The sequence below is a fragment of the Larus michahellis genome, chromosome 1 (genome assembly GCF_964199755.1).
Source record: "Larus michahellis chromosome 1, bLarMic1.1, whole genome shotgun sequence".
Taxonomy (NCBI): domain Eukaryota; kingdom Metazoa; phylum Chordata; class Aves; order Charadriiformes; family Laridae; genus Larus; species Larus michahellis.
Genome location: NC_133896.1, coordinates 222,261,853 through 222,286,276, shown reverse-complemented (window position 1 = coordinate 222,286,276; position 24,424 = coordinate 222,261,853). Strand labels below are relative to the sequence as shown.

At 42.9% G+C, this 24,424-nt stretch overlaps 1 protein-coding gene across 49 annotated transcripts in view; it reads right to left on the bottom strand.

The window, feature by feature from the left end:
• Positions 1-3,408: 3,408 nt before the first annotated feature.
• Positions 3,409-24,424, bottom strand: part of DLG2 (discs large MAGUK scaffold protein 2) — a 1,061,709-nt gene continuing 1,040,693 nt past the window's right edge. For all 49 annotated transcript variants that reach the window (XM_074572424.1, XM_074572415.1, XM_074572416.1 and 46 more), the window contains 6 exons: positions 19,521-19,571; positions 18,644-18,745; positions 17,507-17,679; positions 16,689-16,798; positions 9,756-9,847; positions 3,409-8,739 (listed from right to left, as the gene is read on the bottom strand). In XM_074572424.1, coding sequence (XP_074428525.1) covers positions 8,633-8,739; positions 9,756-9,847; positions 16,689-16,798; positions 17,507-17,679; positions 18,644-18,745; positions 19,521-19,571 — 635 coding nt within the window. In that variant the 3' untranslated portion in view covers positions 3,409-8,632. The remainder of the gene's footprint in view (positions 8,740-9,755; positions 9,848-16,688; positions 16,799-17,506; positions 17,680-18,643; positions 18,746-19,520; positions 19,572-24,424) is intronic.

The window sequence follows — 24,424 nt, the reverse complement described above, 5'->3', positions numbered from 1 at the left end:
ACGACATGGTGTCTATTGAAAAAAGAGGCTCTGGATACGCTGCCCGGGAGATTATATTGTAAGCTGATAAGCATACTTACCTACAGCAAATGCCAGCCCTATTAAAGAAGGATTATATACAGATGAGGAGTTAAAAGCTTGGAAAATATTTGTCTAATATTTTACTGGAGGTGTATTGCCATTACTCAGCAACTGATTCCCAGCAAACGACATCCAGGATGGCAGAATACAGCCACTAAATACACCGCCAGAGGAGGAAAAAGGGTGCTTTGGTGGCTCCTGCGTCCTGCAGAGCCTGTCCAAATCCCCTATTGTGCACAGGCGATGACGGCAGCATAAGACAAGCGTTTACCCTCAGACCCTTTAGATTCGTTCTGTGAGTCATTGGGTCAACAGCGTTCAAAACACTTTCTGTTAAAAAAGAGAGAAAGAAATGGGTGTTTGACATAGGTTTGACACTCTCAGTACTTAAACATGGTGATGACTATGGCAATTTAGCCCAGTGCTTTGACTTTGAAGATAATGAACAGCCCCTTGACCAGCTGTTACGGCAGATGGCACAGTGACAACACCCTTTCTTGGGAAAAAGTGAGAAGGCGGCAAGAAAACCCTAAAGAAAATGTTTCCTTGGTGTCTGGCATGATTTTTGTTCAGACCAGCCTGCTGGGGCAGGTGGGTCAGGCAGAAGTCAGACAGGGTTTCCTGGTGCCGCTGTTGAGTGCCTGCTGCAGACTGGGACTTCATGTGAGCTGTAAAAGGTGGATTTAACTCAAGGTTCCCAGCGTCTTTGTAATTTCCTCACATGTTTAAAGCCCATCCTTGAGTTTTGCAGCTTAAAGGCATCTGCAAATTGCAATTTATAGCTGAGGCCCTATTGAATTTCTAGACTCTACTGCAAGGCAAAGTCTTTGGCAGCATCGGGGAGTCACTCTGTGGAAGGGGAGCCATGAGAAGCTTAGGTGAAAGCGCTTTACCCTCCATACCTACCAGAGCAATCCCTCACATTCAGGCTCGTTGTTTAGCCTGAGACATTAGCTAACCAGTGGGTGTAGTGTAGAGGCCAGCTGTGTGTTGCTTTTCCACTGATGTTGTAACAGCCCTATTACTATTACACTAATAATATAGTAGACCTAATTCATTTTCCCTGGTTGCCACCACCTGCTTCTGCTTAGATCAAGGGCTAATGAGCAGTTGACAGTAGTTAATGAGCTTCCGCAGCAAGCATTTCAATTTCTTCGCTGACTAAAATTAGTTATCTCTTCTGGGCACCGCGCTCTGCCTCCCTGGGATATCTGGCACCATCAGCTCCCCAGCGTGCCAGGGAGGAACCGTCTCCACCAGCAGGAGACTGCAGCAGTGGGTGCAATCCAGAACAGCCCCCCTCCACTGAGCAGGGGAGCTGTGCTTTTGTCCACAGCTTTCCAAACTGGTCTACAGACCAGTTCAGCTGTGGCTGATTTACTGGTGACCTGTCCCGCCAACCGACCCTTGCTCTGCAGCCGTGGTGTCACCTTCCTTGCAGCAACGGGCTTCGTAATGGTGCTGTTTGGCGAGTCCTGCTCTGGCAGGGCTATTATGGTAACTATTTCTGCATTGTCCAAGATTTTTGATAACAAAGATTGCTACGTGGATTGCTGGTGGGGAAGGGGGTCTGGTAGTTGCCCAGAGATTTAGGAACTGACGCTCCATTTTCCTGCTCTACCACAGGTGACAAAGGGACCCGGGTGTCATTTCCTTGCTATGTGCCAGCTGTAAAGTGCTACAATTACAGTGAAATGAATAACTTGCTGATGCCAGATAGGCATATAAATTCCTTTGAAAATCAGTGTGAAATGACTTTCCCAAGGTGGATTAGGCACTTGGTGGTATCGGCACATACAAGTTCTGCCCACCTACCTTGCAAGGCTGGTCCCAAATAATTTTTCAAACCGGGACATGGTGTCTTTCAAGCCACGGGGGTGTGATTGGATGACTGAGTCCAGATATTTGGCTGGCTGTCTGAAGGGACCATTGAAAGGCGGTGGGACGAATGAGAGAAGGTGACCGTTCAGGACATAGTCCATGCCTGGATGAGGCAACAGGCTGTCAAAGTTTGCCACCACTGCCTAAATCAATAGTCACAGCATGTCTAGTTTCCTCCAATTTTAAGCATTTCCTGCTTCCCAGGCATTTTATAGAGATTGTTTTTCAAATTTCTCTTGTTTTTGCAGAATTTAGTCTGGGGAATTAGCTCAGGTTTGCCTAGAGATAGGATGAAGAAGAAAGTACTTTAATAAGAGCTGCTGCTCTGAAACGAAGAGCCCACCTACAGATTGCTTTGTACAGTGCTGTTCAGGAAAGCAACCTCACTTTGTTGCTAAGATTGTTGGAGCAGTAACTTACCGCTGTGAAAAATCGCTCAGTAAACAGGCATCTCAAAAATAACTTGCTAACTTTTTTTTTTTCCCCTAAGTTGTGCTCATCTGCATATCAATATGAACTGTGATTTGGATTCTCTCCCTCTTCTGAATCTATTGGAGAAGTCTAAAGCCTCACAATGAATGTTTAGATGATTAACCATGCTTGTGATTACGCATGTAAAACTCTGTGGACAGAGTTTTTCTCCCTGGAGTGTCAGTTGTGGCTCCCAGAGCCATCTGGGGGCTCCGTGGTCCTCTGCAGACTGAATCTTGCCGTGTGTTGACAGCAGTGTCCCTGTCATGTTTCTGCCTCTGCCCGATACTGACAGTGTTCACTGGCCTCCCTGGAGCCCACAAACCATCTGCAAAGACATGCCTGGGATGGCCAAACCCCAAGGTTCTTGGGCTGTTGGGACTCCATAGCACAACGGAAGTTTATGCTCCACCAAGCTGCTTACAAGCGTGTAATTATTACAGTCCTTGTCCCAATGGATGTGCTGTGATGTCAGAAACATGGAACAATTCTTTAATGAAAAAAAAAAATAATTCTGATAATTATTCACCAAGATGCTGACGATACCCAATGCGCAGCAGAAGTGTGCTAAGGAGAAAGTGGTGGTACTTCACTAGAGTGAATCTTCTTGGTGGTAACTTCCATGTCAGTGTGAAGTCAAAAAGAAAAAAAGTGCAAGAAAGAAAAAAGTTTCGGTATCCTCAGTCATTTTTGAAACCACCATCCCCTTTCCACACTTGCGTCTGTCTTGTGTGATAGTTGTGATAGTGTCTCGAGACATATTAAGAGCATATTCATTCTCTTACTATTCTGCTTTAAGGAAAAAAGACAAATTATGCCTTGTGAAGAAGCCATTTGCTATAAAGTGTAAAAATGCTTTAATATTAATATTTTATAATAAAATTCATGACATATTTATAAACACTCTATCAAGCATTTACAACTGAACCACAGCTGAGAGCTTGGACTGGAATAAATAAGCAAGGACACAGCTAGTATGAAATATACATCTTAATTTTTATAATTGTGTGTGCTTTATTCTTTACACAAATGGAATGGATGCGCAGAGTATTTACACATAACAGGAGTGTAAGCTGGACAGGGTATTTTGTAAACTCCAGTTCAGATTCTGAGTACCCCACACTACAGCTGGGCTGAGGAACATCCTGCTGAAGAGACGCGCGCCGGCCAGCGTGCCGGATGGAGCCTGCACTCGGAAATTCGGACTGGCCGATTCAAATTTAGGAACACAAATTAAAAGGTTGCTATCCCACTAAGAGCCAACAGTGTTGCCTTTTTTTTTTTTTTGCCTTTCTTTTTTTTCTTTTTGCCTTTTTTTCCCCTGAAAAAGATCTTGCCTAGGATGCTGGCTGCATCCCCAGAAATGCTGTTTTACACCAGGGCGAGGTACCTGCGCTGTAGGTCAGGGCCAGATGGCGTAAGCTGCTAACGCGGCGTGAGGGATGATAAATTGCGTCTCACACTGCTCACCTTAACGACAGAGTCTCAAAAGGGCCAAAGGGGGTAGTGGTTCCTATTGCTTTTGGCGAGATGTCGGTGGGGCTGAAGCCTTCTGAAAATCCGGCCACAGCATTTGGCCCATGGGGTGTCTTTTTGTTCAGCAATTTCACAGCACCTACCTCAAAAGAATCTTGCTCCATGACTTGGCCCTCTGGGTGCTACAGTAATACAAGCAGTAAATAATGATGGAAAGTGCTGAGCTGCTCTTTAATCACGCGGCCTTGGTGTTTTACAGTAATGCTGAAAGATCAGTGTAGTGGGGAGAACGAAAGTGCAACTTCAGGCGGTGTAAATGGGATGGACTCCACTGATGTCCCTGCTCACTGCAGGGGGGCTGGACTCGATGCTCTCTAAAGGTCCCTTCCAACCCAAACCATTCTGTGATTCTGTGAAATCAGTGGAGTGACAGTGATTTACACCGGCTGAGGATCTAGGCTAGCTATATGCTGAATAGATTTTAGATGTTATTTGCTGTTAGCGTTGATGCTGATTTGTGCCCTAAAATGGGAATCTTTTTTTTTTTTTAACACAATGGTGATCTCATTCTTACTTCTGAACTAATCGACAAGATGTCTAATTTTTAATGGAATAGGAAAATACATTTATTCCACCAAGGCATGAGCTTGAGCACATGAATGCAGTTGAACAGTGAACCGCATGCATAACATGGCAGACAAAATGTCCAAGAGAAAAAATGCTGAGATTAAAAGCTGTGAAGGATAAAAGACCACTTTCTGTGAACACGGCAGATATTATGGCTTCAAATCTGCAGCTTAAAAAGAAGATTGAGACTTTTTTCATCTACACTGTTTTTCCTACAAACATCCTCATGTGTTGTCAGTCACTGAGTCCTCTGGTCAGGGATACAATTTGAAAAACAAAAGTTAAAATATAAGAAAACCGAAAAAAAGAACCGATTTGACCGAGTGCTGATGGGCAAGTAACAGTGAAGGCGTAACACCAACAATTTCTCCATAGAAAACTACTGTAAATAGGTAGATGGACGTTGTATAACTAGGACACTGTCGCTGGCTCGTAGTGGTTATTAGCTCAGGTTCCACACTGCTCTCCAGGATGAGGATTTGACATTTCAGTGCAACGAAGAGATTTCTTATCCTTGACTTTCACAGGGTGGTTCCTAGGACCCTGTCCACACCGGAGCGTCAAACCATGCTAGCTACAAACACAATTACATCACAGAATATTTATCTAGAAACAGCCTTTACTACCAAAGAAATCACAAAGCGCTAGCGTGGACAGGGTACCTCTGTAGGAAGGGGGAATTAAGCAAGAAAGAAGCTCTTTCACTGGTTGACGGTCAGACCAGCGAAGAGTGCCGTTCCGCTGAGCCCTGTTAGCAAGCTCTCAATGAGTCAGTGCATGGGAGATGCTTTGTGGCCAGGAGAAATAAATAGGTTGTAGTATTGCACATCTGCACAAAGCTAGCAAGATGTCGTCGTGATGATCATTCATGGGTGGACAAAAAGCCGTGACAATTTTGGTTCTGCTTAGACCCTACGGTGCTACACACTGTGCCAGAACATGAGAAATAGCACCAGGAGTGTGATCCGGCACTTTTCCTAAAGGGTCCAGCGTTTGCATTTGTCTCATGTTTAGACGCTCGCAAGTCTTTTCCATGGACAGAAAAGGAATCTGATTTCGCTAAGCTGTGTTAGCACCAACATGGTCTCAGGCGCCAACTGCTGTGGGTTGTGAGTTTGGACTTTTTTGTTGTTTTTTTTTTTTTTCTTTTTTGTGCACCAGATGTAATTTTGCATGAATCTTGTGTTTCTCTTCCTCCTCCCGCTACCACCCAGTATGATCTGAACAGCTGCAAGGCAAAAACGAACTGCAGCTCTGAGGATGCTAAAACATGAAACGCAAAACTTCAACGCACAAAACAAATGGCAGTACAAGCCCTAAGGGAAATAAGACCTCTCGCCGCTTCTCTTGGTGTATTGTTTTTAAATATATGTTTTATTTAAAAAAAAAAAAAAAAAAAAAAGAAGGAAGTGCAATGGCAACTCTAAATTGGAAGCACAAACAACAGACAGGGAAAAATAAATAATGTTACTACAGTAACCAAGGACTGATGGAAAAATTGATTGTACTCAGCCATAGTGTTACTGTTCACCATAAAGCACAGCACATGACAAAGCAAAACAGTTACTAGTAGGATAGTACCGTAAAAGGCTGCATGCTGAACTAAGAAACAAAGAAGCAGATGTGATTGATTGCTTAAAAACAGAGCTGAAAACTAGAATGAAGTTCCTGCTTTAGGATGCTTGGTTTTTTTCAGGTCTGCTGGGTTATTTCCCAACCTGGGGCAATAGCACTTTGCCAGCATGGAAAAATCCATGGCTTCCAAAGATCTGGGGTCACTCTGTGGATTTCTGCAGAATTGTCCAAAATTTAAGCTTTCGTTGTTCATTTATGTTTTGTAAAAATAAAATAAAATGTTTCTAGCCCTTCTGGTTACAAAGCTCTTTTGGAGACATAACTGAAACCCTTGTTTGTAAATCTGCGCTGGCCAGGCAAGAAAAATAGTAGATAAAGAAGTGTGAACTTCTCAAAGTTACGGTAGCAGGGCAGTAAGTGAGAGGCCACCTCAGGGCCACTAAAATGCCCCTATTTTTAACCCTGTCACTGCTGGTGGCTGTATCGCAAACATCCAGCTCGTCGGAGCTTGTCCGCGGAGGTTGGCTGGATATTCCTGTCGGCTTGACAGGGTGTAGAAATGTAAGCTTCAAATAGACGAGTAACCGAGGAGTCTATTTAGCGTTTGCCCTTAAAATGTCCTTAAGCATTAGGGTTACCGTAGCCACCAGCTAACACGCACTGCACTCCTGCGGCACAGCAGGCAGGAGAGCGTGGGTTCTATAGAAAACTTGGTCCAGCAGCAGCAAAGGCAATTCAGTTTACCATCATAATATCTCTTGCAGCTGTCCCCTCGCGTGTCAGAGTGAAGAATGGCATCAATATACAAAGGAAGGGCAATGTGAGACGAGAAAAAAATACCCCCCGCTCCCCTTCCATGCACCCCAAACTGCAACTCCACAGACTTTCCCCAAATCCCTCACAAATGTCCATTGCCTCAGTTCTTGCTTTTAAGACCCTTGTTGACTGTGAAATGAATTGAAGATAGAAGTTAGTTGGTGACCTGCCTGCCTGCAAAGAGAGGAAAGATCAAATGCTTTTGGTATTTCCTTTAAAGAAACAGGAAGAATCATAAAATTTTGGGGGGTGAAGTGTGACTCCCTCCAAGAGAGAAATTAGTAACTGCATTCAAGCACTGACATTTTGCTTCTGAGAAATCGTCCATCTCAATTTAAAGATGCATTATCCTTTTGTGTTCAGAAAGGGTCCTACAGGGCAGTCAGTTCAAGAGATCTTTCCACAGGAGTTCATCGTGATTAAATAGAGGCAAGGGAGAGGATAAAATCGAGAGAAAAACAAGATGACAACTACAATTTAAGGAATTGTCTTGCTTGTCGTTAATAATAAAGAATCTGTTATGGAAAAGGGATAATGCAACTTGATGGTCCTCTTTACATTTTACAGTCGCACAAGGGTGTAAATATTTAATCTTTCAATTAATTAATCTTTACAAAATATCTCACAAAAACATTTTTACCTATAGAAATTAGTTTCTATACATCAATATATTTTTATTTTTATAAATTATTCCATCTTTAAGTGCCTTCTATCAATATAAATGATAAAATAGACAATCAAAAATTTTAAAGCTTTTCCCAGTTGTATCCCTCCTTGTCAACATAGGTGCTGTGAATCCTCATACATGTGTGTGTCTGCATGGGAATGCGTTTGTGTCCACGTGTGTGTGTGTGTGTGTGATGTGAAATGCTTCCATCCTCTCCCACCCCCAAACTCCATTAAAATAAACTATATTGTTATTAGTTCCTGATGCAATAGTGTTTCCAAAGGGGGAAAAAAAGAAATGCTTGACTTGGTTTCAGAAATCAAAAGATGTGCATAGTTACCAAAGTCGAGGTGTACCAACTACAAATGTGCAATGACAAGCTTAGAATAGGACCCACCTCCTAGTCAAGTCAAAGAGCATCACCAGTGACTTCAGTAGGAAGTGGACCAAGTACTCTGAGCTTGATTTTGCAAGGTGCGTGTGGCCCTGATCTAGCAAAACGCTTAAGCCTGTGCTTAGCTTTGAGCACATGAATAGTCCTACTGGAACTGATGGGACTGAACGGCGTAGGGAAAGACCACAAGTGACTCCAAGTCAACGGGCTACTCGTGTAGGAACTGGGGTCAAGTGCTGAGCGCCTTGCAGGATCAAGCCCTATATGAGGTTCAAGAGCTGGGAACTTCTCTTTAAAGCAATCAACACACTGAGCTCAGCCATTGAAATCTACCAAAATGTCCGCGTGGGCACAGGAGGTGGCTAGCTCCCCTTGACAGAGGGTCTCCATGTCAAAAGTTTATACCTACAACTGGTGCTCTGAGCACACAACAGATTTGCTTTATATGGTAGAAGTCTTTTTGTTCCTACCCTTTGACCCATCAGTGTCCTTCATGGCTTCAAACACTTTGTGTTGTACATTCATCAAAATTCACATTGACTGCAAAGAACATAAATGCAACAAAAACAGGAAAGCCTCCAAATAGTATATTATAGTTTTCTTCTAAATATTCTCCCGTCGTAATCAGAGGTGCAGTGGCTAATTTATAATTTTTCCTTTGAAGGAATCCAGATGAAAGGCCCAGATTGTTCTTCAATTACAAGTTTGCATTGATTATATATATCTTCTAAGCTATCTCCTTGGACAATAGCTGCAGTAAGAAAACATATCAATACGTCTTTAATTGGTATATTCTACAGCATCCAGCATCAGCAGATTTTCAGTGTACTTGTAGATAGTGATGAAATGAGAAGGAATACCACACCAGCACACTGTGATGTTGATTATGGGAAAGTCATGCCCCTGCAGATGGCAACTAAGTTCAAACCGATGGCACCTTCCCATGACAGACACCCATCCCACTGCTTGTAGTGAGAAGGCTGAGCTAGGTTAGTGTAGAGAACTAGCAGTTCTGTTCCTAGGGGAGGGCAGCACGGTAGTTCCCACGGTTGCAAGTCAAGCTTTACATTTCATTTCACTCAGAAGCTACTTCAGCAGTGAGTAGCAGTAGATTTAAAGACTATTCTTTTCCTGACCTGCTTATAATAAACTCACTCTCAGCTGCAAAAGTTAACTAGACCAGGCCCGAGTTGACAGAAGATAAAGCAACAGCACAGTGTCTATACTTTTAAATTCCTTATCCCCACAGTATAAATCTGGAACTGCAGTTCAGATTATGCTCACTGGCAGCATGTGGAGGGACAACTGGGGGCTTCTGAGTGTTATCCACAAATACAAGGCCCCTGAGTAGGGAACTCCTAAACCTGCCCAAAAGAAATGCTGGGACCCAGAGCAGGTCTTAAATCTTTTCCAGGTGAGGAAGATGATGCCCTTCTCTTTCCCTCCCATGATCTGTAGCTGAGCTCTTGCCTTGAGCTAGTGAGGAATTCTTTGGTCTCTACAAATACATATGACTTCATTAAGAGCATTTTTGGGTCAGGGAGGGAATGAAATTCATGGATAGCTATTCCTTCAGGGCATCAAACTTTTGAGGAGTTTAACGCCTCAACTGCTCTTGAATTTCGGATAAACAATGGTCTCCAGCCAGGAGTCCTTACTGTGGGCACACTATACCGATATGCACTATAGGCCAGAGACGCAGCTGATCCAGTTGTTTTACAATAAAACACTATATCTTGGGAAAAAATATTTTTAATAAAAACATACCTGTAAAATATTCTCCAAATTCTTGTTCTAATTTAATTGCTCGATCATAGGTTTTCTTCGCTTGCTCCTCTGTAAGACGTTTGTTCATTTCCCTAGAAACACAGAGGAAGTCATAAAAAAGTTTAGTTTCTTACCAGCAGAGCTTTTAAAGTTTCTTACCAGCAGAGCTTTCTAAAAGATACGTTCAACTGAATAACAGATGGATTGAGAATGGTACAAGAATCAAGCAGCGAAATTCTATCATTTAATGGACAGTTTCAGTAATTTAAATTTAATTTCATTCTTATGCAGTATAAAGCTACATTTCTGGACTATTTACCATTTCTCCCGCAATTTATTGTTTTGGGTTCACTACTCCACATTCCCAAACAAAATATGAGGCCCAAACCTGGTAACTGCCAACTGAGATGGACTTGTGGCATCAGGAAGCCACGGGCAAATCTGGGAGCCAGAAGGTCTCAAGGTCTGAGACTCAGAGCACTCCACCTCCCAGGCCCACAGCTGGCTGTCTCAGCTGAATAAGGTTGTCCAAACTGCTGAAACAGAAGCCGGGTTTTGACTGAGGCTGGGGCTATGGAAGTGAAATCAAGATTAAAGGCAGGATTCGGCACACTGAGACTCCTGACCCTGTGGAAGGATTGCCAGAGTCATTGTAAACCCTGTAGGGATGCCCCAGAAGGACTCAGCATGTCTTCCAGGGAGACTTCTTGGTTCAGGTGGGGGCAAGAATTCCAGATAACATGAGAAACCAAACTGAGTTATTTATTTATGTTCTCTGTTCCAGTCCTTTCTGATTAACAAGATAGATTCCTAGTCAAGGGTGACTTACAGATTCTAAAATGTATAGGGTACCAACAAACGTAAAAACATAGGCAGTGTCACTAACATTCTGTTATTGCCAGTATTTCGTTATTTGATGGAGCATTTCTGTTTCAACAGAGGTATTATTTAATAACTTCAAGAAATGAATTGACTTGCCCGTGCACGCTCAGCTTTTAATTCCACTCTGTCCTTGAAAAGAATCAAGCGCATACTCATCCACTGCCTTACACATATATGCCTGCAGATATCCAAGTTAATTAGCAATAATAAAAAGAGTTTGCTTGTTCTAGCATTTTTTCACAGCATAGATTAATTTTTCTTAAAACACGATGGAAATTTTCTGAGAAAACTAGGAAAGCAACAGAAGGGTGCGTCTTGTGTTCTACAGAAATCTGATTTAATGCCATGGGTGATGCATGTAGGAAATTAGGTGCATGATGGTGCATGAAAAAAATGATCTATGAAGTGCACAACAGAATGAACTTGCTACAACTAACTCCTACCTGCCTTCTGAAAAACATCCTGTAAGGTTTCCAGGATGTAAAAAGGTATTTTTAGAAAAGGCTTAAAGCTGTCTATCTATATAACTAACCACAGACCTGGGAACATTGCTTAGAAAAATCTCTCTGGAGGTACTAATGCAATGCAGAAAGCAGGTTCATAAAATGAAGGATGAGAAAGATTTCTTTAAAAATTGATGACAGTTGTTTGTGGATTATATAAACAGGTTTAATACATGCCAATCTGTGTCTTGCTGCTAAATTTGTAATACTACCAGTTCTGTTTATTGGAAAGATTGCTATCTAATTGAGTTCAGGTGGGCTACTCATCAGGTACGCCTTCTTGAATATATCTTTAGGTGTCTGAACCAAAACTCGGTCTTGAAGTGGGACACACCATTGCAAATTCTTATGCAAACTTAACATTTTGGTCTTAAGGACACTCTACCAATGTTCTAGTGCTAACAGCTTCCTCCTCCTAGATCTATGTGTGGTAAATTTCTGAGAAGTATTCCTCAAGATCTTTGAATATCAGAGGAGAAAATACAAATAAAAACACAAAAAATAATTTTAAATAGTAAGTACTTTGAAATAAGTAGAAATCTGCATTACATATTCAGCTTTGCCTGGGGTATAAAACTGTGCTGGTTGTACTCGTGCCTCTGCCCACCCTGTGCCTTCAGGAGAGAGGATGGAGAAGGAGGAGGACCATGATGTCCATTTTTCATAACGAATTAAAAGTGCTGCCAAACCGTAGTCCCTTCTAAATTTTAGTTTCCTAGCCAGGGACCTGCACCTGCAAATGCTTGAAAAGAGCTGTCCCTCCGGGCACATTTTCCAGTGCTTTCCTCCTCTCCCAGTGAAGAGTTCAGCCAGGCAGGCTCTTCCCTGCTTCCAGCTCTCCTCCCCATGATCCCACCATGGTCCTTCTTCTAGAGAGAGACTGATTGAGAGGTACCAACAGGGATGCCTCTGGGATTGAACCTGTGAGGTGGAATCATGCAAGGGTGGGAAAGGAAGGGGGGAAGGAAGGAAGGAAGGAAGGAAGGAAGGAAGGAAGGAAGGAAGGAAGGAAGGAAGGAAGGAAGGAAGGAAGGAAGGAAGGAAGGAAGGAAGGAAGGAAGGAAGGAAGGAAGGAAGGGAGGGAGGGAGGGAGGGAGGGAGGGAAGAAGGAAGAGAGGAAGGGAGGGAGGGAGGGAGGGAGGAAGAGAGGAAGGGAGGGAGGAAGGGAGGAAGGATGATGGAGCAATTTGTTTACAGCAATTTGTTTGCCAGGACTGAATGTAATTGAAGAAAACAGCCTCAGGAGACATCCCGCTCAGGCCATGTGTTCTGGTTGCTGTTACACCCACTGGTGCCTTATGGTTTTCTGTTGCTGTGGTGATTAGCCGTACCAGCATATTTCCAGAGAACCGGCAACAATCAGGTTTCAAGTGCAGTGCTCCCTTCACTCTTCTTACCTGCGCTGTCGGACGGGTGCAGAGGACCATATGTGTAAATGAGAATTAGACTTTAAGTGCTAATTTTGCTGCAAGTTAAATCTTTTGACTTTCTTTCTCTGGATCTTCTGAGTAGCCCTTTTTTTTTTTTTGTCTTTTATGGTTTTATTTTGCTATTATGCTAACTTTCCACTCATTTGTATGAACCGGAGTAACAGTTACTGCAGATAAACTTATAATTTTTGTGCTGTAGTAGTAACATACATAAAAAGACTCAGTGAACACAGTTATGCTGTCATAAAAATGTCCTCTTTCTGTTCCCACAGAGCACTGCTTTACCATGTTAAGCTTTTCCATACTAAAATAATAGTATCTATTGGAAATGTGTTATATCCACTCATCTATGCACACTCTACAACTCGCTACCGCTTATGCCAGACTGTGTATTTGTTTAGCCAGACCCCGAGTGATTTAGCTGCATTACTAAATAAAATAAATGATTTTCGCAAGCAAAGGGCTCAGAATTATGTCATTATTCTCAAGATAATTCTTTAAAAAGAATGATACTGTTAACATTAAGAGTTCTCATTTCTGTTAGAAACTAATTTTGGGTACTGTTTGATATAAAATACACATTAGATAGATTAACTCGATTAAAAAGATTACTTGTGGAGAGCAGGCTGCAGGGGATAAGCTAATTTAGAATGCCTGAATTCATTACATTTTTCTCTTTTTTTTTTATGAGTTGTATTGTGTTTACATAATTTATTTATATAAGCCATATTACTGCAAAAAGTCACAAACTAGTACTGATATATAAGGATTTTTGCTGGCCCACAAAAGTTTGGATTTCTAATTAAGGGTGTCTTCCACAGGGTATTTGCAGAACAAGGAATTCACAGTTGTATAATGGATTTCACTTTGTTTGTCCCTACCATACTGTCAACACAAGTTTAGATTTGGAGAGTGAAGAATAGCTTACTTTTGATTTATATCAGTAAGGAAAATTCTGCTAACTCTGCAGAACTTGTTTTGTCCTATGTGAAATATTAGCATTGCTTTGGTTTAATAACAGGATGGTTGTCATAATATTTTGCGTCCTTATAACAGTTTTCAGTCATTCTGTTCAAGGATTTGTTGTTCTTATATCAAATCAATGAAGCCTTTTTGTTATTACCACATTTCTAGTTCTGCCTAATGTATTTTTCAGAGTAAGGGCCACTTTTATTTACTTTTTCTTTTTTTTTTCCCAAATAACTCCAGATGCAATGTCAGCATTAAACAAATAACGGAAACACATTCTGGATGGGAAAACTGTAGGTCAAGATCTATCTTAAAAGAATCAATGCAGAAGGCAGGCTATCAGACTACTCTTCCCCTTCTATACAGCAACATAATCAGAATATAATTGAATTGTAGGGCTGGAAGAAATGTCAAGAAGTCATCCAACCCGAGATGGCTTTGGTCAGGATGGGGCTGTGCAAGTACCACATACTGCGCGTCATTCCCTGTAATGTGGCTGGACCTTATCACCAAATGCGGGGCCAGGGAGGATGCACATCCATGGGATGGGGCGTGTTAGCATTCTCCAGCTCTGTCACCCAATGGTTGTGGGCACACCGTCACTGTAACCAGATACGCCTCTGTCACAGGAGGGGGGATGCCTACATTTTAGCTGTGTAGCAGGTACTTATGGCATCACCTGGCATTTGCAGAGTCTTTGGTGAGGGGAAAGCACAGAGTTCAAAATTTTGTTCCTATCACAGCAAATTAAGCTGATAACTCTTGTTACATGGAAGCTTGTACATGGAAAACAATTCATCACAATGTATTTTATCCTGAGCTTTAATCGGTATGAAGATCACTTCCATATTTCCTCCTCAGTCTTCTCTCCTTGACACTAGGCAACCCCCGTTCCTCCCCCACTTCCAGGGTGGTACCCAGAACCCGGCCAGCGCTCCAGCTGAGGCCTCATCCATACCCAGTAAAACAAAATAACCGTCTGTTGTGTCCTTACACAACACTGATGTTAACACAGCCCACAGTGGCAGTTTCCTTTTTCGCAACTGCATTATCCATCCATTCATACTCCTCTGTGATCCATCCCAACCGCCAGATGCTTTTCTGCAGTGCTATAGCTTAATTATTCCCTGCTTGTGCTCGTGCATTTCATTTTCTCTCCTTTGTCTGTGCTGAATTTCATGTTACTGATTTTACATTGAGTTTTAATCTTACCCTCCAAAGTGCTTGCCACCTCACTCAGCCTTGACTTATTCACAAACTTTGCAAAAGTATTGCCCAATTCATCATTCAAGTAATTCATGAAAATAACAAGTAGTCCCAAACAGGGGCACAGCTCAGGAAATACCCTTGCAGGATTTCTGTTACCCTCCCAGTTGAACAGTGCCATTTTCAACGACTGAGTATGGTTGTGCACACGGCCTCCGGTGATTCCCTCTGGACCGTATTTCCCTAAGCTGCTACTGAGAATGTCCCATGGAGCCAGAATAAAAATTAAGATGCAATAAAATTATTTGTACCCATTTCATGAAAGAAGGAAATAAGATTGATTTGCTCTTGATGTGCACACATTGGCTGCTTCTTAGAACCTTTTTATCCTCTCAGTTATTATATTTGAGCTGCTTAACTGTTCCCTGGATCCCAGAGTTTTCTGAGTATTGAAATTAGGTTGCCAGGTGACAGCATGAAGTTGGTGCCTTCTCTTTCCTTCTCCAAGTGTTACATTTGCCCGTCTCCAGTCCCGTGGGTCCTCGCCTACCCTCTTACAAACCTTCACGTAAATAAAGAAAGGGGCACACACTGCAAATCTGACACAGGTTTACCCTCTGGTTCACTCTGTGACCAGACTCTACACCGCAGGAGCACCAAGGGCTGGATGGAACAAGCCATACCACAATGAGTCCTTGGTGAACTTGCTGCTGAGGTTGGAACGAGTACACTGAGCACTGGCAGGGGGTCCTTCATAGTCCAGCATGTAAACCCACATGTCCCAGTGTGAGAGGTTCACAGAATCACAGAATCACAGGATAGTAGGGGTTGGAAGGGCCCTCTGGAGATCACCCAGTCCACCCCCTGCCAGAGCAGGGTCACCCAGAGCAGGTGGCACAGGGACGCCTCCAGGCGGGGTTGGGATGTCTCCAGAGACGGAGACTCCACCACCTCTCTGGGCAGCCTGTGCCAGGGCTCTGCCACCCTCACAGCAAAGAAGTTCCTCCTCATGTTTAGGTGGAACTTCCTATGCTCAAGTTTGTGCCCGTTACCTCTTGTCCTGTCCCCAGGCACCACTGAAAAGAGCCTGGCCCCATCCTCCTGACACCCACCCTTTCAGTATTTATAAGTGTTGATAAGGTCCTCCCTCAGCCGTCTTTTTTCCAGACTGAAGAGACCCAAATCCCTCAGCCTTCCTTCATCAGAGAGCTGTCCCAGTCCCCTCAGCATCTTGGTAGCCCTTTGCTGTCCCCTCTCCAGCAGTTCCCTGTCCCTCTGGAACCGGGGAGCCCAGAACTGGACACAGTGCTCGAGGTGCGGCCTCCCCAGGGCAGAGTAGAGGGGGAGGATGACCTCCCTCCACCTGCTGGCCACACTTTTCTTGATGTACCGCAGGATGTCATTGGCCTTTTTGGCCACAAGGGCACATTGCTGGCTCATGGTCATCCTGTTGTCCACCAGGACTCCCAGGTCTCTTTCCACAGAGCTGCTCTCCAGCAGGTCAGCCCCAACCTGTCCTGGTGCGTGGGGTTATTCCTCCCCAGGTGCAGCACCCTACACTTGCCCTTATTGAATTTCATAAGGTTTCTCTCCGCCCAACTCTCCAGCCTGTCCAGGTCTCTCTGGATGGTGGCACAGCCTTCTGGTGTGTCAGGCACTGCTCCCGGTTTTGTATCATCAGCAAACTTGCTGAGGGTGCACTCTGTCCCCTCATCCAGGTCATTGATGAATATACTGAATGGAACTGGACCCAGTACGGACCTCTGGGGAGTACCTTGAGATGCCAGGATACAGCAGATGGCAGGCAGGGAGAGCAAGTTTCTACTGTTCCCATTTCCTCTTGTTATTACTGATTTTAGAGGACAGGCAAAACGTAGACTCAAGACCTGTGTTGTGCCACTTGGGACTCTACCCTGAAAATGCTTTAAGGAGTTTATACTTACATCAGAGGCTCCCATGATTTAGGCTTAATGAAGATAGCGATGGGATAGAGTTGTGCAACTTGTAGTCGTTTGATAGCATTTCCTGACACATCGAGTATACAGTGCTTGCCCTGTTGGAAAGAGTTGAGGATGTGTTTATTTTTGCAGAGTTTGCTGCAGATCAGCCCAAAGACGGGAAATGATTCTGTGACACAGTGCGCTGGGATGGGGCCATTACTGGCACACCAGGGAAGGGGGACCCCAGGGCATGCGCTCCACTCCTCCGCGCCCTTTCCTTTGCTTTGATGCTGATATAAAATATACACTGGAGATATGGGGAAAAATTTGGTTTTTATTTTTACTTGGATGATCTTTGCAGGGGGGAGACGATTTTCTTCAGAGATGAGGAAAATCAGTTGATAAAAGTAATAGGATGTCTATATTCTTACTGGTTAATTCAGTTCTTGTTTGTGTCAAGGACTCCCAGTGTCACCTGAGGCAAGTAATTTAATCTTTCTGTGCTTCGTTCTTTTCCCTCTGTGAAAGTGAGATAAGTTTATTTACTTGTCTTACAGAGGGAAGAGGGAAGGCTGTTTTGGGGCGTACTTGAGGCGCTGTGTCAAGTGTGTGAATCGATGGCACTACATCCAGGTACAAAAAGTGCCAAGGATGTTGCCAAAGTCAGAGACTCCACTTGTGGAGTCGTTATAAAGTCTATAAATATTAGGATGCCGTTTTGCAGATATTTTATATTTTTTGGCAGAAGAATCATGTCTGAGATACAACGGGGAAACAAAACAGGTCATGTTGCATGGTCAATAAGATTAGTGCCAACTTACCCTTTCTGCCACGAATCTCACAGACTGGACACTAGTTCCATATAAATTATCATTGTACTGCCCAGCTTCTATAAATTTGTGCTCTTGGATATCTTTTTCCATTTGTTCCCTTGAAATGACAAAATGATAATCTCTCCCATCCACTTCATAGTCACGCTTTGGCCGTGTGGTATCTGCATGAAACAAAAGACAGAAGACCAAGAAGTCGGTGAAAACATTTCGTGCACAAAATGCTGCAGTTAAGGTTCGCTCGGTGGATAATGCTGGGTCTGCTGTAAGCGGAGGTGCTTTACGTCTGGGAGCAGATCTTTGGCTACTACATAGCGTTTTCAATGGAGTTATGACAATAAAGCTGTCTTTTCAAAGTAATACCTTCTGATGTTTACCTGCAATCAATACTTACAGGCTAACATAAAATTAGGATTTCCCAGAACTCCACTTTTTTTTTCAGCAGGATCCCAAATACAAATACAAACCCCAAATACAAAATGCATTCCAGATTGTAAATCTAGTCCTATTACAATGACAAAAAGATCTCATTAATTTAATTTAGCCTTGATTATAAGCCTGATTCTGATCTCATCTCTAGTAGTTTTAAGCTCGTGTATTTGCAGAGACAACAGTTTAAATTGAAGTAAGGCTGCAATCAGGGTCTGAAAGAAACACTCAGCAAGTTCTAATGATCCAAGATACAAACACTCTGCTTCATTTAGGGTCCAATATTGCTTTCGGATTAGACAGCCTAGATCTCACAAAAATCACAGATTACTGTGTATTTTTTACTGATGGATGCTGTGCAATTGAGTTGAAACATTTTGCATTTTATCAGTATTTCAAACTTTTATCTTATTTAAGAAACCGCAGCTTAATTGAAGAGTAAGTTGAGTTAGTGGCTAGAAGGCTCCTTTAAAAAAATACTGCAGCTTTTGAGACGATTCTTTTGAGAAATTCTCTCCAGACCTCCATAATCTTTTTTAGTTTGTTCCTTTCCCCTTTTTTGTCCAATGGAAAAATGGCTTTTGAGAAACTCAACTCCATATAGCTCCTGGATGCTGCCTTCACAGCAGTTCACTTGATGTGTGGCACCAGGGGATACAGCCCACTCAGCTGCACAACAAGGAGTAAAATCATACTTACGTGGTACACACGACCCAAACTTATCAGGGAATTCAGATATCAAATCATCGTTGATCCGATCTTTCATGGGACCCAGAATAATAACCGGCCTGGTGTAATTAACTGAACAACAAAAAGAAAGGCACATAACAGTCAATCTTCCCAAAGATGCACTAACCAGAGTTGTTGTCTTTATGTACGAAGTGAAAACTTAGCTGTACATTTTACTGATGAATAATTTATTTATTGCCGTGGATAAGGAAACTGGAACAAGCACCACGCGTTTTGCGGAGCTCTGTGGTGGCGCATGCACAGGTAGTCAAATGACTACGTGGAAGCGCATATATTGGCTGTTGCTCAATAAGGTCGCTCCCAAATGCTTGCAGATGGACTCTCTCATGAGGCATGGAAAGGATATTGTAGGATTTTTTTCTCGTTAGTTACATGAGCGCATCCCCCCTTGAATCAGGTGGGTGCGCTCCCGCTTTCAGCTGCCTTCCTGTAGGTTCATTTACCCGGGTTACAGGCACATATCCCATGAGAAGGAAAATAATAACAGCTTCCCACGTGTCCTGATTTGTCCTGGCCTAAACCGCAACACCATGGGACAACATTGCAGTAAATCTAGAAAATCTGAATCAATATTTTGTAGACTGATTAACATATTTATTAGTAAAGGCCAATGAGCATACTGGGGAGAGTCCTGAGAACATTAGTAAGTGGGGCTAGCGAGGGAGACCCTTTCATCATTTCTTTTGAATGCGATAGACCGAGTGGCCAAGAAAAAGGAGCCACAGAGAATCTGGGGCTGGCACGGGAAGGCTTGCTGCTCTGCTGGCCCCCAAAATGTGAAATGAAAAATATAAGGAAGAGTGACAGAGAAGCAGATGAAACTTACTTTCCTGTCTGGTGACAGGTTCATAAGAAAGGATGCAGTCTTCTTGGCCTCCTGATGAAAAAAGAAAGAGAAGAGATTGAAGCTGACAAGCACCACGTCAAGTATTAAAGCCTGATAAAATGCTTCACATAGAGACAGATCAAGTTCAGCACTTCTCTCCGGTAACGCTCTCCCCTGAACCATTCCAAAAAGTCCCTCATAACTTTAAAGTGTGGAGGCCACTTTTTTCCCTTCCCCTCCCTGCCACATGTTTCAATTCTCTTTGCTGAAGTTGGGCTTTTTCAATGATGGGCGATAAGGCTTCATTTATTGATCTGATAGCAAGGCTGTTCACAAGGATAGTGCAGAAATTTAAGATGCAATTCTTTTGCTTGTCTGATTGTTAAGGCCCTAACGTGCTGCTGCAGGGCAAACCCACAGGCGACCTACACTGAACAATTTTTATCCTCAGAATATATGCATTTTGATTGATCGTCCTTCTGTGCATAACCCCCACAGTCTAGTTTATTCACGGCCTGACATCTAGCCATGAGCTGTTTTCCGACCCTTATCCTTTGCCTGAACACAAATCTCACAGCGTCGTATTTTACACACTTATCGCCCCTCCATTCCTCTTAGGAGAGTGCCGTTTCCTCATGGTGACGTTTAAAAGCAGAGAAATTTGCCGTGAGAAACAAGTGGCACTATATGGACCACGACTTGGGTGCAGATGTACAGCCCCAATTCATCACTGTCCTCTCCTCCACGAGAGTGCACGAGGGGAGGGGGGAGGATTCTTCAACCTGCTGCATGAGTAATTCCTGGGCATTTCTTTTTCTATGTCACTGTCACATACTTGGTACCACATAAGGGCTCTGGCAGGTTCTAAATATGACTTAGGCTCAGCAAAGTTTGAAATTACGATTTTATTTTTACTCAGTTCAGGGCTTGTCTCTGAGAAGATCCACAGGTGGGATTTTGCAACTCATTTAGATATTACAGAAAAAAAGAGTGCCATAAGAGGTACCAGGGCTTTATAAAACAGAGAGGATTGCCTTCATTTCACCTGCTTGCAATCACATGAGTCTGTGTTACGTTATTTTGGCGGGCTCCTGCCAAACCAAAGAGTGCACATACAGGGGAAGAGTGCTGCCTGACACCTGATGGACAATATAGAAAGGATTTGGAGGTTTTGAGGGCTACACCTCGCCCTGAAGTACTCTGACTGCTACCTGAGTCCCCCTCGAGGCTCCGTTAACTATATGAAGATTTGTACTGGACGCACTGCCTAGCTCCCAAATGGGTACAAAACTTTTTGTGATTTAGTCTTAGGCTGGCTCTCACCTCATGAACCTAATAAGTTGATATTTTTTGTGATATATTATCTAGACAGCTGTGAGAAACGTGTAAGAAAGAAAGCTTTTCAAGTGAAAATAGAGTTGTAATGAAGGGCAATGACAGAAAGAGCAAATAAAAAAAATGTACTGATGTGGTAGGACAGAGGGAGAACAGACAGGGCCAACTCCAACCTAGCAATGGTGCTGAAGCAGCACAGGAGAAAATACTGTTTTTAATAATAGAAGGGGATCAGACAGCTTTTGAGAACAAGGCAACGTAACACGAGGAGTGTGGATAATGAATTTTCTTCTCTATTTGCAAATGTTTGATACTGTAATCACCTGCTTAACTTTGGCTTTTTGCCAAGTTAAAACGCCAGAATTATTGTTAGACTAGGTTTCACGCGTCAGATGTATTGCTTTCCCTTAAGTTTCTCTGGGAATTTTGAGGGTGGTATAAAACTCAGGATGTGCCATTCCGCTGCAGATGAAACGATTGACTCTCCAGGCCGGAGGAGGACACTCCTGCACTGCCTGCCCTCCAGCCCCCCAAGGACATGTGTTTCAACAGCCCAAGAAAGCCAGTCTTGGGGTGGGCGATGAAGGCGTCACGTACTGAGCGTGTGGAGAGGAGCCTGTTTGTACGAATACAATCTTAAACTTGAAAATACTTGTTTTGGTGGATACAGATCTACAGAAGGGGATTCATTTCAGCTAAGTTCAGGAACATGTATCACAAGTGCTTATGTCTGAGCTAGTCCCTAGGCACCCTTTAGAGACAATGGGTGCCTACAAATAGGCAAGTGCTTATTCTACAACATGAGTCATCTGACCTATTTTATATGTCTACTTTGGGATGAGAGAAAAAGTCAGAAGGGCGCTTTTGTCTCCGTTGTCCCATAACGGCATTTAAACAGCAAGGTCAGATGCAGACATCTGCATGTAAAGAGTAGAATCCCATGGGAGTGACAGTGACTGAAGGAAAATAACCAATAACTCTGATGCTATTTAAAAATTTCTCTGTGGGCTAATATTTGGCTTGGGCAGGGAATTATAACCAGCACAAATAAGCCAGCACAGATTTTACCTTCTCTTTTGCCCAGTCTCTGGCAGACATGTCCAGATGTTAAAGCTGTCGTTACCTCCACGCCATCAACAGGGTATGGGCTACGGAGACAAACCAGCCTCTTGTTTCACAGAAGTCTCGTGAAACTGTGGCCCGACTGAAGGCAAAGGAAAAAAACTCCATCCCACTCAAATTGTGCTGAAGCTTAAGCCATTGGAAAGGGTTGCAGCAAGTAAGGAGAAACTTCGAGGTTGTTGTGATACAGAGGGACTGAAAGACTGACGTCTTCCTGAGTGAAGGCTCTTCAGTGCTGGGTTTCAGACTCTACACGGAGTGTGAGTGCGGGGGAAAGCTGCACCATTTCCACTGCTTTACTTTTCTGGAAAAAAGGCTCAGGAAGCTCAACTTTCTATGTGAATAAAATCCTTTCTGCCCAGACAACATCCTGTAAATCCTTAGGGGCTAATACACTTGCTAATGTACCAGATGGTATTCTTTAATGATCTCTACTCAGTCAGTTCTGCACCATTTTGAAGTAGTCCATAAAGTATTAAGTATAATGAAGAGCTCTGGAGTCAATCAATAATTGGATCGGTACAACCTTGCGATGGCTTTGAGGTGTGAGACACAGTGTGAAACTCAGCAGGACACAGGCTATTATCTATCATTTGACTAAGCCTCATTTACCACCCACATTAATGGCTTAATTAGCACAGGTTAGCTATATTGATCTGGAAAATCTTTTCGAAATTAAACAGTCAAAACGAAAAGCGAAAAAAGACAAAGTCCTTTCTGTAGGATTTCGGCATGATCCCTTGTTCTTTGGTAAAATTCCATCAAGTCAAAAAGAGAAGAAAAGAAAGAAAATAAGGAAAGAGAAGAAAGAAAAAGGAAGCTTTCCTAAATGTAATATACTTATGAGTAAAATTATTGGAGGGCTTTCACTTTCCCAGCATCGCTATGGCTCTGCTTCCCTTTGTTCTTGGTTTGCCGGTTGGTGATTTCTCATGCTTGGGAAGAGAAGAATCATCTGGAGTTTGTTATAACTCGTCGCTTCTATAAACAGGGCAGAGAGGTCCTGCGTGGTCAGATGAGTTTCATAAGAACTACTAATCTCATCTTTTTAACGGATTTTATAGTGTTTGAGAGGGGCTAAAATGGATTTAAGGTGTTGCCACTGTTTTCCCTTTCTGATTAGATGGCAGAGAATCTGTGAAAGACTCAAAACCAGTTTCGGTGTAGACCTGGCAGACACCAGGCATTTTTCATGTCATCCATAAAAAGGCCCCCTTTCCCGTTGGGAAATAGGATGCCAGAGCACCCAGAGCTTCTGCAGTGCTGGCGTAACTGCACCCAGTAGCGGGGCAGGAGAGCTGCTGCCAGCCGCTGTGGTGCGGCCACCATGGAACCAAACACCCACCCTCAGCAAGCCCTTATGCAGTGGGAATCCATGGATTTTTGGCATCCCATTAATGGCTGTGATTGAAAAAAATCTGTGAAGGGATCTAAGTGAATAACAAAAAAAGTAGTGCTTACGAAGAGAGCTAAAAATTATTTATGATTTTAGAAAAATCAAAGAGAATTTTAGGGTTCATTAAAATTTCTGGGCTAGTGGTGGTGGTCGCCATCATTCCGCATGTGAAATACATGTAGATGAGCCAAATTGATTTTATTTTCGAGCTCTTGCCTGAATTTTGTTGCTCAACTGGATCTAAGATCAAAGAAGGCTTGTTTTTCTGTCATCATCCTTTTAGGTTTTGGGCTAAGGTATGGATTAGCTGAGTTGTACTTGCAAGATCTTGGAGAAATCAATTTCTTGTTTTGTTTCATCTGCACAGACTGCACTGGACGGTCAATATCCTAGCCCCTGTTTGGCTCAAAATCCCTTTCCCGGACCTCTATTTATGTAAGTAAACACATGATTTTTGGAAATATGTTGATAGCTATGAAAGGTTGGAAATCCAATACGTGAAAAGATCATCAGTAGTCTGAGAATGAATTTGTGACCGAAAAGTGGTCCCTTGGCACTGTATGTCTAAGATAATATAGCTTGTGAGGGCATAAAATGAGACTTCAGTGCTTGTGCCAGTTTGAGTGTGCCTGAATAATACAGTAATCCTTGGGGAGCGTGAGGGCCAACGTAAGTGTCCTAATTAATCAGTGGCCTAACATAATAATCAGGGCTCCTTTAACCTTATTCTGAGTCTTCAAATCTCATTACAAGAGTAACTCGCTGAATTGCTGACAGAGGGTAAAAACATTTGTTTCTAACATTTTTCCTTATTTTTAACTTTTAGTCATCTATTGCCTCTCTAGGTAATTGGTGCAATCACAACTAGTTATGCAATTAGGCTAAATAGATGTGGTAATGTGTGTGTAATTTTGACGACAGCTGTAAAAACCTTTTCTGAACTATGTGTAAGAGCGTTACAACACATACGCAACAGAGAGACATGAAATTCGTGACCATTATGAAAATCCTGCCTCGCAAAATAAAAACTGATGAGTCCACGGTAAAAAAT